Source organism: Triturus cristatus, chromosome 7 (assembly GCF_964204655.1).
Source record: "Triturus cristatus chromosome 7, aTriCri1.1, whole genome shotgun sequence".
In the NCBI taxonomy this organism is placed as follows: Eukaryota; Metazoa; Chordata; class Amphibia; order Caudata; family Salamandridae; genus Triturus; species Triturus cristatus.
In genome coordinates, this window is record NC_140590.1 from 666,337,708 (window position 1) to 666,352,814 (window position 15,107).

General features: G+C 39.6%; 1 protein-coding gene across 2 annotated transcripts in view; it reads right to left on the reverse strand.

Moving 5' to 3' along the window:
• LOC146810319 (ATP-binding cassette sub-family A member 9-like) overlaps positions 1-15,107 on the reverse strand; it is a 1,478,308-nt gene that overhangs the window by 1,106,055 nt on the left and 357,146 nt on the right. For both annotated transcript variants that reach the window (XM_085617315.1, XM_085617314.1), the window contains exons 12-14: positions 11,935-12,045; positions 6,754-6,932; positions 2,244-2,363 (exon numbers count right to left, since the gene is read on the reverse strand). In XM_085617315.1, the coding sequence (XP_085473441.1) occupies positions 2,244-2,363; positions 6,754-6,932; positions 11,935-12,045 (410 nt within the window). The remainder of the gene's footprint in view (positions 1-2,243; positions 2,364-6,753; positions 6,933-11,934; positions 12,046-15,107) is intronic.

Consider the following 15,107-nt stretch of genomic DNA (forward strand, 5'->3'; position numbering starts at 1 on the left):
CAATGGAGACGTGTCCATCATAAGGAGGGACTAACAAACCTACAACCAATTGGAAGGCAGTATTTAGGACACAAGCCAATGAAAATGATGGCCAGAGAGTGGGTAGAGCGTCCACGAAGCTTCCATGCTATAGTGTATACTGCATGTCTCAACGAGACAGTGCAAGCGCTGCCTAGGCGAAACCTAAAAAAATATATATTTTGCATCATGCCACTCCTACAACAGAAACTAAATACAATTATCTCCCTATCGTTTGCCATATCTAGCCTTCCAAAAACACGGGACACCTGTTGAATAATATTCAGTCAGATGGTCAGCCTCACTAATTACGATACTTTTAGAGTTACATTAAATGAAGATTAGTAAAACACTGACGCCTGATTCACAAACATATTCTAAAAGTCAGAAATCTACCTTGAGTAGGTTTCTTTCTACATTGGAAGCACATTTGCAGCTTAAATTCGATTCACTAAAATCACAGGGAGTACCCACAGGAACCTTCAAAGGTTGTAGCTTTCAGTAGTTCCACTCCAACATTCTAATGTAGAGTGGTTGGTGGACAAAGTGCATCATTAAGTCTAGTAAAAATGAGACTTTGCATTTGTAACAGTTGCTTCCGTCATTGAGAAATAGTTTCCCACGCAGAGAAACCCATTAACCTTCAATTTTTAAAATGCAAAATATTATCACTCATTCCTTTTGTTGTGAGCTTCAGGGATGGAAAATGCTGTCAAAATATTTTGTAAACACCCACAAGGCTCTGAGTTTCTGGGTACTCCCAAGAGTTTGAATGCCCACCGAGACTCCCAGACATTCTCTCCAAACACAAATGTATTTACGTGAAATAGCCCGTCAAGTAGGTACACCTTCTCCCATAAGGCATTAAGGGCCAGATGTATCAAGAATTGCTTTTGCGATTCAATAATAGCAAATTTTACTGATTCGCTATTACAAAATCGCAAAATGCAATGTATGTAGGTTTCGCTGAAAAATTAGTGATTCCTACATATTCCTTATTTGTGACTTGCAAATTACGAGTCGCAAATAAGGAATGGTTTCCCATTCCTTCCTATGGGCCTAGAGGAAGGAATGGGAATTGCATGCGCAATTTGCGAGTACCCAATAGGTACTGGCAAAGTGTGCATACAATTTCAAGGGTGACAAATGGACACCCTGTTGCACCCCTGAAATATGCATGTGTGCACATGTGGCGCACATACATGCCCTAAGGGCATGTATGTACGCCACATGGCACCTTGAAAAATGCAAAAAAGTGCATTTTTCATGGAATTTGCATATTACCACCAACTTGAAGTTGATAGTAATTTGCGATTCCTCAAAACCAGGTAGCAAATATATTTTGCTTCCTGCATTTCATTTAAGGAATTGCAAATTGTGATTCCTTAACTGCATTCGCATAATAGGGAACCACAAATTTTGCCATTCCTTATTTTGCACAGGCCTTTTGGGATGATACATCCCAAAAGGCTTTTTCCCATTCGCAAACGGGCCGATTCTGCGAATCGGCCCGTTCGCGAATGGGAAAACACTTGATACATCTGGCCCTAAATCTGCATTCGTCAAATTCAGCAAATCGTGTTTCAAGAAAGGCATTTTACGAATGTGAATCTTGGCCTACAGAACATTGCTTGTAAAAGGTATGGCTTGTACTGACAATGGTGGAGTGGTTCAGGGTCGTAGTGGCCTATAGGGCAATAAGGGAGTGCCGGAGGGGCTGCTGTGATGAGTTGGTGTATTAGTCGTTTTTTTGGGGTTTTATGGGCCTCTTCTATTGTCAGGTGGGGCGGTTTTCACTGTTGATTTCTCTAATGTTACCACAAACATTGCCTGCAGCTAGCACAAATCCATGTAATCTCCCAATACCTTGCAAAACACCTACAGAGCGTGTCTTTACAAATTCAAAACTGTCTTATTTGTTAATGGGGGCAACTTTTTTAGCTAGCTGATTTGTTAATGTGGGCCACTTTTATTTTGGTACCTGGGCTTATTTTCTGTCCCGGTCCGATCCGAGAGTGGTTGGCCAGTTGGAAGAGCTATAATACTAGGCTTTGCAAGCAGGGCTCACCACGTATTCACCTGGTGTAGATGCTTCACAGAAATACATCCCCTTACGCATTATTCGGTACTTCAGTTAGGAAAATGCAACGTGCCTTGGACATACTTTTGAGGGGGCTTTTGCTGGTCAAACCCTCAACATGATTGTTGGCTCCTATGGTATTTACCTGTGGGTCTCCTAAAATGGCTATCGCAAGGGTCAGTTTCCTTCTTTGGCCACCGCTCAGACTGCTCGCACGTGTATCTTGTATGTTGGTGATATCCAAACCATTCAAAACTCTTTGAACCTACAATAGAGAAGACAAGGTAATCTGATGCATTTCTGTACTATGTAAAATTATGCCAATGAGAGATTGTAATGATGGCAAACACACATGCACACATTTTAGGCTTGTCTCAGGCTGGTATTCCTCAGCTGCAGTTGATATATTTCTCTTTGTGACTATTTGGTGGCATGTAAGACTCAACAGATAGTGATTGTGGCAGTAGACTCGACAGATTGTGTAATTGCTTACAAGAAGGGTCTTTGTCATTGACTTTTAGGGTGAGAGCATTGGTGAGATATAAGTGGCCACGCCTCTGGTGATGGGGAAGGGGCAATATGGTTGAAAGTCCATATCACAAGTCATAATTAGGGTGTGTTTTATATGCTGCTGTGATTATGTTCCACATTATAAGCTACAACTTGTTGTCACACTTCTTTTACTTGTTGTCCATTGTTTCTGTTTGATGACAAAAGGAACTAAAAAAACTATTTAAATAAATGAAGCAGGCTGTTTTTCTAGAACTGCTGTATGCGGAGTGCCTAAGACTTTGAAAGCGTTTTTCACTTAGCATGACCATAAAACTCTGCTAATGTTTGTGTTTTTCAGAGCCAGAAGGAAATGGCTTGATTTGACCTAATGAAGCACTTCCTCGACCTCTGAGATCAGTCATTTAGGAGCTAGGGAAAACCATGCTTGTGAGTGATTTCAGGCAGCCTGAAATCACTAATACAAGACTAGCGTGTAAGGCTGTTCGATTGATTAGAAGTGTCCCTGGTGCCAAGCTAGATTTGAACACGGGGCGACACTGGCATAATGAAACTTGGGGGGGGGCTCCCCTGCAAGGTATGTGGAGTGGGGCCCCCTTCGGATTCAATCAGGAGCTCTCCAGCAAGTGTATTGTGCTGAAGGGGCCCCTTGGAGCTTGGGGGACCCCAAGCACCATAGGGGCTGCAGGGGCCAGTGTCACGCCACCGAGAGGCATGTCAGTGCAGTACCCTCACGCATCAATGATAAGAGGAAATGGTAAACACACGTGATGCATGTTTTATTTGATATCTGATTCTTTATGCTGCTAGTAAATTTACTGTATAAAGTGTTGGCCCTGTAAGTGTTAGGAGAAGGAAAATCGTCTTGGAACCATTTCTGGAATAAAAAGGGTTATAGATTTTAGGTAAATACAAAGTCGAATGGTTTCCTCTTTCGCGCAGTGAATAATTCTGATGCGTGCTAATGGAACCTATGACGGGTTCATGGGAGCATGGCTAAGATTAGCATTCATGAACTTCTAGGAGCTTCTGCAGATCAAATTCGGATCAAAGCCTGGAGAATTGATGTGTCCATAGATGAGGCAACATTATAAACCTCTCAAACTGCTAAAAGCAGAGTCTACAGGTTCCAATTTCCACTCCTTCAGTGTTGGTGTGCTGGGGCCCTTTTCAGTGACCAGCTATTATCAATCGCCTCAACATTATATCACAAAATATTGTACTGGGGTTCGGCTGATATAACTAGCATGGTGGTAAGAGAGTAAATGGAATAGTAATAAACCTTATAGCTGAGATGGACCAAAAAAATACCATCTTGGTACATGTGTAGACTCATACAATGGGAAAAGAAATTTTGATCGGAACCGAATGGCTACTTTATGGACAACCTGGTACAACTTTGTCCGTAGCATTCCACTGTGAGCATTGTTTGTGGGCATACTTAAAAATGACAGATTTCGATTTGAAAAGGAAGTCAAAATCAAAGTCGACTTGATAAAAAGTCGGTAGCACTTCGTGGTTCTAATGGATAATTCACCATGTTGCTTAGGTATGTTGTCCTGTTTGAAAATAATGAGAGAGCTTGGCCCATTTACACATTTACCCAGTCTCTAGGGGTCTTTTATTAGCAGCAAGAGAGGTAAAGGGAGAACAGTATCAGTCATCAAATTTTCAATACCGTTTAATCAATTGGGTCACACAATAATCCAGACACAACTGAAAATGGGGTTAGTGAGATTTTACTGGTAAATTAAAAAATATGTTTCCAGTCTCAGCATGAAGGTATAGAGGTAGTGAACAGGCAAAACATGACCAAATTTTCTGAAGAGACTCACACTATGGGTATGGAAAAATACTACCAATTCAAATATGGTCAAACAGAAAATAAGGAAACTGAATTGTGAGTTAAATTGCATCAATCGGTTTTCCTAAGAAGGCATTAGTCCTGCCTTTCCCTATGCTACTCTAACAGAGACCAACTATTGTAACGAGCGTTAGATTTCTGAATAGAAAGTAAAAAGGTGTCAGCTACTTGATTCTTCTGTAGAAATACTCCAAGCATTGGGTCAATTAGCCTAATGCCACATGTGCAGAGTATAGGTCTGCACCATACAAAGTCTCAAGATGTCTCTTCTGAAAGGAGAAGAAGAAAGAATTAATGTTCTCCCTCACTAAGCACAGCATAATATCAATTGCATTCAAGGTAGGCAACCCCACATGAGTCCATTCCCAGGACATTTTCCAGTCCTCTGGCATAAATACATTTGTTAGTAAAATGACAGGGAGATGAAAACAGGAGGGGTTTGAAAAAGGTACACAAGTTTTGGAAAAATGACACTAGTTATTAAAGTTAGAAATGATGCTACTTCTTAATATTTTTCAAAATCCCCAAAAAACCAGGTTCCAAATGGAAGATAGAACTGAAGATATGTCCCTAAATGTTTGAATAGTTTCAGTACTCTAGGGCTTGTAACCACAAATGTTATCTGCATAAACCTGCTTTTTATCACTATTGATCTATGCTCAGAATAACCATCCACTTGATCTGCTAACCATTCAATCTTGATATTGCTGTGCTATGTTAATATACCTAGATGAGCACATAATGTGCAAAAAACAGAGATGTCGCTTAAGCACCATGAATATATCAGATTGATTATCCCTGCTGTAAAGAGATAGATCAGGCTCTTCATACAAAGCAAAGAACATTGGGGGAAGTTAATACCTGATGAGTTCCACGTGAAATACAAAAGCCCTGTACATGTCTCCATTAAACAGAACACAATTCCAGGGAGAGAGAGAAAGCTGTTTAATCCAGTTAATAAATTGAATTGGGGTACCAAATCTGTCCAATGCTTCCCAAAGACATGTTCATTCAACGCAATCAAAGGCCTACTCTGCAACTAAACAAATCATGGCCAGGGTAGCCCGATACTGCAGCTCCATCAAAAAGAGACACAGATACATTTGTTAAGTTTAGGGCTGTAGTATGCCTCTCTGGGTAAATCCATAGTGTCAGGGTACGGCCATATCACCTACAGGTATGGAAAACCATTTGGGTAGTTCAATCTTGACATCAGCACATATGGCATTGGCTCTTACAAAGCATGTAGTTGCAAACAATTATCCTTTCAAGAGCACAATAATTGTAGGCGGCTGGAAAAGTGAATATACAGGCATGTAAAGAGATATTTTAAGTCATTTTCAAATGTTATATATTTACTTAAGCATGGCTCATTGTATGATGTATTATAAATAGATATAGTGAAGTAAAAATAAATTAAACATATTTGCACACTTTTTATTTCCTGGCAAATGGCATTTAAGGCAATAGAAATAATTTGCTTCAATGTACTGCATTTTTCTGTACTAGGAGACAAATTCCAGAACGTTTGACTTAGATTCTGTTTCAAAACGTAATGTTGTGAGAAATGTGTTTGTATGTTTTGTAAATATTGAAAACATTCTTCAAGATGCAAAAAAAAGACATAAAATCCTTAAGGAGGGGTTACCAGGCACCATATTTGGCTGGCATTAGGGGTGGTTTTGAGCCTGAGCCTCTCTAACTGCTGTTTCTGTCTGGTGGTCCACGGTTTCTATCCGGGCCGGAGACCATGACTGCCAAGCAGTTTTGGTTACCCCACCCAGAGGCGTGACACAAGCCCCTGCAACCCCTGCGGCGTGGGGGGCCAATACCTTTCAGGAGCCCCCATCCCTTCAGGGGCTATTCCGCCAAAGCCAATTAACATCTTTGAGATATGGGAGACTAAGGGGCATCTATTCTCATGCTGTAGGGAGGCCCTATCATTATGTGTAACGCCACTGCTCCCACCCCGCTCTGTTGATCACGAAAATCATGTGGGACATGAAGCTATTCAGCTTTTCACACCCCATTTAATAATTAATAAAATAGATATCACTTGTGAGCTACTCAATTGGTAGCAATGCACTATGTAAATGCCTAAACAATACAATAAAATACAGTACAGCATAAGGTTCATTAGCTCGGTGAGAATAAGTAAAACAACACTGTATGAAAAGGCCAGTCTCAGAAAATATACATCTCATGGAGAAGGCTTATACGATGTCAGATCATAAGAAAAATCCCTAAGAGAAAGATTATTCAATATTATCTCAGAACATACCTCTTGCTCAACATCATTTGACGGAATCCCTACGATTTTAGCAAACAGCCTCAGATTTTCTTTCACAGTTAAAATGTCATACTTAATATCAAACTGTGGGCAAAATCCAACAGTCTTCTTTTCACACTGCTGTAGATCCTCCATTTTTGATATTTTGTGCTCATATATAGATACAACACCTACAAAGTGAATAATGAGCAGATGGATATCAATGTTAGCAATTTGTGTTGAAGAACTTTCAAGAAGAATTTGAAGCAAATGGAAGAAATTGTTAGCTAGTCAAACCGTAACTCACACCCCTAGCATGAAACTATAACTCACATACCAACTACTATATTTATGACCCCTCAATATTTATAATAACAAACAGCAGGACATAACAATACATTGCCTTTATGCAAAGAAAAAAAACTGTATCCATAGTATTGTCATTGATACGATGATACGTAATGTCACAGGTGATGTCATGACATTTCTGATGTCATAGATGACATTTCTGGTATCATTTTTCACATCATAGCCTGGCTCTGTCAAATGCTGTTGACATCAAGTCATAACATTTTTGGATGACTGATGTCAGGAAGCTAAAAGTTTAATGTCTGATCTTGAGCTGGGTTTGATACTTTCCAAAGAAGCAAGTCCAGGTCCTTCCAAGTGTGATCTTGTTTTCTTGAATGAAACAGTTATTTAATGGTGAAGCATTTTGGGGATGTGATGTTAAAAGGAAAGTTAAGACGGTCACTTGCATTAAGGGCAGACACTGGGAAGTGAGGATGTTGCTGGTATTATTAAAAATGTCATACGACTGTCGATGAGAGTGTATCTGCACAGCAGTATGAGTTGTAGTGCTCAAATTCCTAAGATTAGGTATCTTATTGATAGATTCACTAATTATAGCTGTTTGTTTAAATCACCCAAATCAATGAGATCAGTGTGATTTAGAGCGAGAGTGACTGCTGAGCCACAGAACCCCTAACTATAGAACTGACTTCTTAAAGAACTGCCCCTCCTATTATTCCTTACACCGTCTTGGAAAATACAATCCTGGCATTTCACAGGAACCCTCAAATGAAAAAATGTACAAAGACTTATAGTATCCACACTGTAAGATACCACCAACAAGAGCCTCCATTTGCCTGACTGCTTCCCATCTTCAAGTACACATTTAGTTATAAGCAAACTCTTCTTGCCTGTATTCTTCTAATGCAAATATATATTATAATGTGTGTTTTTTCTCACGAGAAATCCTCTTTAGAGAAGTTAGTATACCTTATATAAATGGTGTACAAAAATGCTAAACAAAAGTCCATACTTTTCTCTTTATCTATATATGTTTAGAACTTGGGATATGCTATCATTACCGGTCAACCTTACTGTGATGTGTCTTCCTAAACGTTTTTTCATCCACTTGATGAGAATTACTTTTTCTGGCAAAATGGACTCCCTTAGTGTCTCATGTTTCTTCTCCTCCAGTAGAATAATACATTTGGCTAGTTCACTGTGTCTTATTATTATAGGATCATATGAAATATGATCCTATATGAAATAGCTGCATTTACACATATTTTAGTAAGCATGGGTGTTTAGCTCTTTTGAATGTCAGTTTATGAACAATAGTTATACATTTATTGCACTTGAAAGAATACTGTAGGCTAAGTGAATACAGAATTGGTGGTAATTTATGGCAGGGTCAAGGGAGTTACTTAATAAGTGCATTTCAGGAGGGTCGCAATCTCAAATCCCCAACTAAAACAGCAGTGGGCCACAGGGTGAATGGGTGAAATTACCAAGGTTTGAGATGTACTGTTGCCCTGAGGATCAGGGTCAGTACTTATTTGCATAAGGTGGGGTTCTGGGGCTGAGTTTGGAGAACAGGGTACTCCTTTGCAACAATGGCAGACTGCACTGTCCGCCAAGCTTAAGGTCTGCCTTCCCAATTTTCAGTGAAACAAGTTTTATGGCAACCGTCAAAAATGAAATATGTCGGTGTAAAACTTGCTTTGACGGCCCAATGGAGTAGGAACCATCAGAGGTGAGCCATCTGCCTCTGAAAAGTTCAACTCCACCCCCCTGACCCTTAAGAACAACGCGGCCTGGGACACCTTTACCCCACTCAGTGAACAAGACATCAAAAAGATTCTCCGGAATATCAACCCGTCCAACCACTTCAGTGACCCGCTACCCCCCTCCATTTTCAAGGAAATCAAGAATACACTCATCCCTACCTGGACAAGGATTGTAAATGCGTCTCTTTCACAAGGTACAATCCCTGTTTGCTTAAAAGCAGCTCAAGTATCCCCTATACTAAAAAATCCTTATGCTGATAGGACAGACCTCAATAATTTCCGACCTATCTCCAACATACCCACCCTTGCGAAACTCCTTGAAAAATGCGTTCAGGCCCAACTCTGTGCCCACATAGAAAACTACCAGCTCTTGGACCAACATCAATCCGGCTTTCGGACGGGGCACAGCACTGAATCGGCCCTCACTCATGTAATGGATGACATTTTAAAGATTCTCGATCAAAATGAATCCTGCCTCCTGATCTTCCTTGACCTTTCCTCTGCCTTTGATACGGTTAATCATGACATTCTCTTATCCATTCTGCAAAACAGGATGGGTTTTGGTGATCAGGTGCTACAGTGGTTCTCGTCCTTCCTCCATCACAGATCGCAAAGAGTCAAGGCAAATCACTCTCTCTCCAAGCCTTCGCCCGTTCTCATGGGAGTCCCCCAAGGATCTGCTTTATCTCCTATCCTCTTTAACCTCTGTTTGGTACCTTTAACGCTCTTACCTCCATGGATATTCATTTCCACATGTATGCCGATGACACGCAACTCTACTTGAAAATCTCATCCCCGGAAAACATCATATCACTCAACACCATCTTTACTTATACTCAAAACTGGTTAACTGAGAACCATCTCCTGCTCAACACCTCAAAAACAGAATTCTTGCTCGTCTCCCCTCAGAAGTACACCCCCAATCCTGACCTCTGGATGAGCCACCTCACTGCTTTCAACCGTACTCCGCTCATCGTAAACTCAGCCAAATCTCTAGGAGTCACCATGGATAATAACCTGAATATGAAAAATCATATCAGCACTACATGTAAAGGAGCAAACCACTTGATTAGGACACTCAGAAACCTCAAACCTTTCCTTCCACTGAAGGATTTCAAGCAGGTGGTTCAATCGCTGGTCCTACCGAGAATAGATTACGGCAGTGTTATCCTCTGTGGCCTGCCCAAATACACCCTGGCTCCGCTAAGGACTTCACTGAATGCTGCTGCGAGATTGGTTACAGGCACCAAACGCAATGAGCGCATATCGCCAGTCCTAAAAATGCTAAATTGGCTCCCCTTTGAAGCACGAATCCAGCTAAAAATTGCCACGATGACCCACAAAGCAATCCACCTCAAGACGCCCAGGTATCTGGAGCAAAAACTTAAGCTATCTGGTGGTGCAAGAGTCTCTAGAAGCGCTACTACCTTACTTTTGAAACCACCTATCTTTAACAAAAAGAGAACCTCTCACAGAGCCTTCTCGGGTGCGGCTCCAAGGATATGGAACTCTCTTCCTCCAGAATTACGCAGAATCACCTGTACAACGGTGTTCAAACTGGAAGTCAAAAGATTCCTGATGAACAAACTCCTTCAGTAATTGGGCTACTCACCTTGGCCCATTGACATTGTTCCTTCCCCCATTGTGTCAACATCTACTACACTTTTTTTTTTTTCTTTTTTCTTTGACTCTTTGTTCTGCTGTCCTTACACTGTACTTTGTTTAACTTAACTTCAATGCGAACTTTCGTGCACTTTATGGTTAATTTGTGGTTTGTTTTTTTCCTGTGGTTGTTTCCTGTTCTAGTTTGAATGTAAAGCGCTCTGATATCCCCTGGGATCTTGTTCGCGCTATATAAAACTTTATAAATAAATAAATAAATAAATCTGACCGTCTGCTCTATTTAGAGTGGATAGTTGGATGGCTTTGATTTACTGTCAGTCATCGCCAGATATATCCTGGCAGTGATGCGCAATAAATAAAATGTCCCCACTTCATGAAAGAGGAAACTCCCAGGGTGTGTGGGTCATACATTTTTTATCCTTCAAAAACAAACTCCCACTTTGGGAGTTAATTTTTGAAAAATAAAAAACTTTGAAAAAATTTGACAGCCAGCCATCATGTCTGATGAAGCTGTCCACCAAACTTTTCTTACACTGACCACCATGGCGGTAGTTCCTGACAATGTATAGAGATGCCGGCAGAGTCGGCGGATATCTCTAAACTTGGCAGGAGAAGTAAAGGAAGGGTGGCAGTTGTAAAGTACTCCGTCACCCTGTCTGTCATTACTCCATCCTCCAAACCTTAAATCAGGCCCCCTGTCTAGAGTGGCCCAGTAGGCAAAAAACAATGGGTCATAATGCTACTGTGAGTGTTTGACAGTGGTTAGACTATTTGAAAGCATTCCTCCCATCACCCTTTGAGTGTTTGATTGCCAGTAATATGTTTGGAAGCCTGACACTGAAGCAGCTTCCTAAGCCTATTACTGTCAATGTTGGTGGATTCCAAAAAGTAGTGAATTAGCATCCTTTCAAGGAGTGCTTCTATGGGTGGAGCTTTATTACTTTTTAGATAAACCAGTCACTATATTTAAGTACTTGATCAAACAAAATAAACAAGTTTAAATGTATTAGTGAAATCAGGAAATGAGCAAAACCATCACTGATATAGCAGGTCTGGCTTAGAGCCGCCAGACCCAACTATCTATCCAAGAACGCATTTATTTGAGGGGTGTGTCACTCCCCAAATCCCCCTTCTAAAACTTCACCCATGGGGAGGGTAAACCAAAACAATAACTGAAGCTTGACCAAGTATTGTTCCAATGCACACAGGGATCACTTACTGCTTACTGATATAACTGGAAAAAAAGCTTGGTATCAACCATCGCGAAAAAGTGCCCAACACTAAAATGACTATTTATACTTGAAGCCTTTTAATTCACTATTATTTTTGTTTTTGACTAAGCAGGATCCCTGTTATTTCTATGACAAATTTCACATACTCATTATACTAATGACAAGATCAATGACATCTTTAGTGTGTATATCACAAACTGCGTTATCAATGTGTACTTGAACAAAAATGAATTTGACCGGCAGAGCCAGCATCAACTCACCATCAGAAGGGGGGGAAAGTCCACTAAGGATGTTCAGTAGAGTTGTCTTCCCAGCACCACTGTGACCAAGTAGTGCTGTGATATGTCCTTCATAGACATCAAATAGCAAACCTGATAATGTGATGAGAAACAAAGTGTGAACAAAAAGCATATGATTTTTTTGTTGTTAACATTTGTACCTTATCCACCTTTTGCACTGGAGATCAACATTCAGAAACTAATATAAATGTTATACTATGTTAGAGCCTTCAAAACATTAGGAATGATACTGTAGTGTGAAAACCTTGAGTGTAGCCAGTATTCCTGAAGCAGTTTAGATTAAACATCGGCAGTTTCAACACTGCATAACTGATGGTGTTCATTTGTGGTATTCAACTTTCTTCATACCTACACATGGCAAGGCCCTTTGAACACTTGTAAACTTTCTCTACCTTTTAATCAAAGCTTATGCACAGAGTATCCATTTGGATATCTCATTGGTCACAGTTCAATTCCATCTCTGCCTTTTCTTCCTCTGTGCACTCACACATTTTAATTTCCTGCATCTAGGAGCTCCCGATGTCCACTGCTACCACCCATTTTTAAGTCTAAGCTTATAACAATAGCAAACCGAGATAGCCAATAGGTCTGCTCTTTATATTGTACAGCTAATTGCAAGTGCCATTCACATTTCAATGGACCTATGTTGCAGCCATTGCTTTTTAGGTCTGACTTGAGAGCCCAGTTGTCTGAAAGAAGAATTGCTACCAATTTTCTAAAATTCATATGGAGTAGGCTCTGGATTTGCCACAGGAAGCTTATTCTCGCACTTCATGCTATTGAAAGTTTGGTTATCAATTTTACCTTCCAGGAAGTGTCTCCATTAGAATGCATGAGAGACTATTTTAAAACTGAAAACTTAACCTAATCGTCATGCTGATCATCACTTTCAATTGTTTACCTCCTATAGGCTTTCTAGACTGCAAGCAATCATTTTTTGCTACTTTTTCTCTGCATTGACAAAGACACAAGGGCTTTATTGTCATAAACAGCATTTGTGCATGCAAATAAACAGCATTTATGAATGTCTGCATTTTTCTCTTGTTGGCCTGCGTTTACATGTGTTGGTGCATTAAAGCCAGATCTCAAAGCCAGATTTTTTGCTTATTGTAAATATTGCTGATGATTTATGGAGTAGTTTCCCTTTAGAGGTCTAAATTATGAAGGCAGTTTTTTAGTAGTCTGGGTGTCTGAGTCTGCCTAGGGAGGGGAGAGGACATTGTCAAGCCGTGAAGGTGTGGGACGTATGTCAGCTGAATGTTAATTGTGAGAAGAGCAAGGAGCTCGTCCATTACTTCTCATCATCCTTTGAGGGCTTCACAGGTAAGAAGTAGGAGATATTGCTGATCTACATCATTATGATGACTGACCAACATACTGCAGTCACCCATAGAATTTCAGACACTTTGACATCACAAACTCAGACAAGACCAAACAGATGCGTCTTGGCAGAGTGCATTGATGTGTTTTTTGTTCCTGCTTTATCACACTTAATTCATATATTGCCAATGCAACAAATTTCACAACTACTTTTCAATATGTTTGTAATAACAATCTGTCTGCATTTGTCTGTTGTAATTGCTGATGATTTATTCATGCATGTAATCACTAATGGTAGGATTACCACCCTGCATTGAAAATGGAGACATATTCTCAACTACCAGACACACATTTATCAGGTCAAGGAAAGAACAATATGCCTGTAGGACTGATTTAAACCTACAGTTAGTAGCAAACAAAAAACACCAAATCAAAAAGGGTCCAAAACAAAGGGCCCCGAGTAGAAGAAATGGCACAAAGTGACTAAAGAGGCCTGGGGATTGTGTATATACCAAATATTTTTACAGTATAACAAATGGAATCCAGTCTAGAGGAGATGGTTTTGACTAATAAATAACAATACATGAAAAGATAAACACATAATTTGTCTAAATTTGTTATAGTATTAAAGATATGATTTGGCATTTTTAACAATGTGTAACTAGAGTAAGTGTTGAAGTTTGAACCCCTTTCCAAAATTGTTGGGTCTTCATTAGGAGAGCAACAGTTTGATTAAGGTTGACATGGTAAGGGTAAAGGTGAGGGAGTAAGTTATCATCCTCCAATAAAAATAATTCAGGGCAGTAATTTAAATCACATGTAATAATTTTCAAATAGTGCTGGTCAGATTGATCTGTGGAAAATTGTTGATAATGATAAAAAACAAATTGCTTATGAACAAACACAGGAAAGTGACTTGACTTTATACCTAGGTTTCTTCATTGGACTATTTGGTTGCCCTTTGATGGTTTAGGTAGTTATTAAGTGATATGGGCCAAGCATCTATCACAAGCCATAACTAATTACAAGTGTTCTCTATAGTAACACACCTTATACACTTCAATAATTTGCTTGTAAAATATGTAAGCTCCATCCTGATCACTTGCGCTTGTGTCCCTTTTTGTGTCATAACCAATCTCAAGGCAGTTTTAAAGACCCTCCTCACTCCGTGTTGTTGCCTTTTATATGAAAATATTGCCATGGAAGCATAAACATCATTTTTTGTTTTCAAACATTTGAGTACAATTAGCCATGGGAAATTTTTATTATTTTTTGGGTATGGTCATTTCTGAGTAAATATTATTCTTTTCAATAGTACATACATTATCACACCAAGTTATAATAGACATGTTTACTTTATAGTGGCCAAATACAGATTTTGTCCATTTACACTTGTTTTCCATGTATCAATGTTTCCAATCAAGGTTCAATTTCAGTATGTTGCATGCAAGATGATCAGCCTCTCAAATGATGTGGATGGTTCATGGACCCAATGAAGTTTAGATGAAACATTTCATATGGTCCTTTAATGCAATATTAGCTGATGCATTTCCTAAGTTATTAATGATCTAGAGATGTAGGGTTGGAAACAATATCATGCATTCAGTGATCACTATACTACAAATTTGTGTTAAAATCTCCAGAGCAAATAAGCAAGTTATCAACTTTACACTGACCGTCTCTTTCAGGATAATTCCACTCTACCAATTGCTGTGTGATGCTCACGGCCCCATGTTAAAGAATTATAAATATAAAAAAAATAGGAATGCATAATGATGTTGATTGTGTGAGCTTGATAATGATACATCCATTAC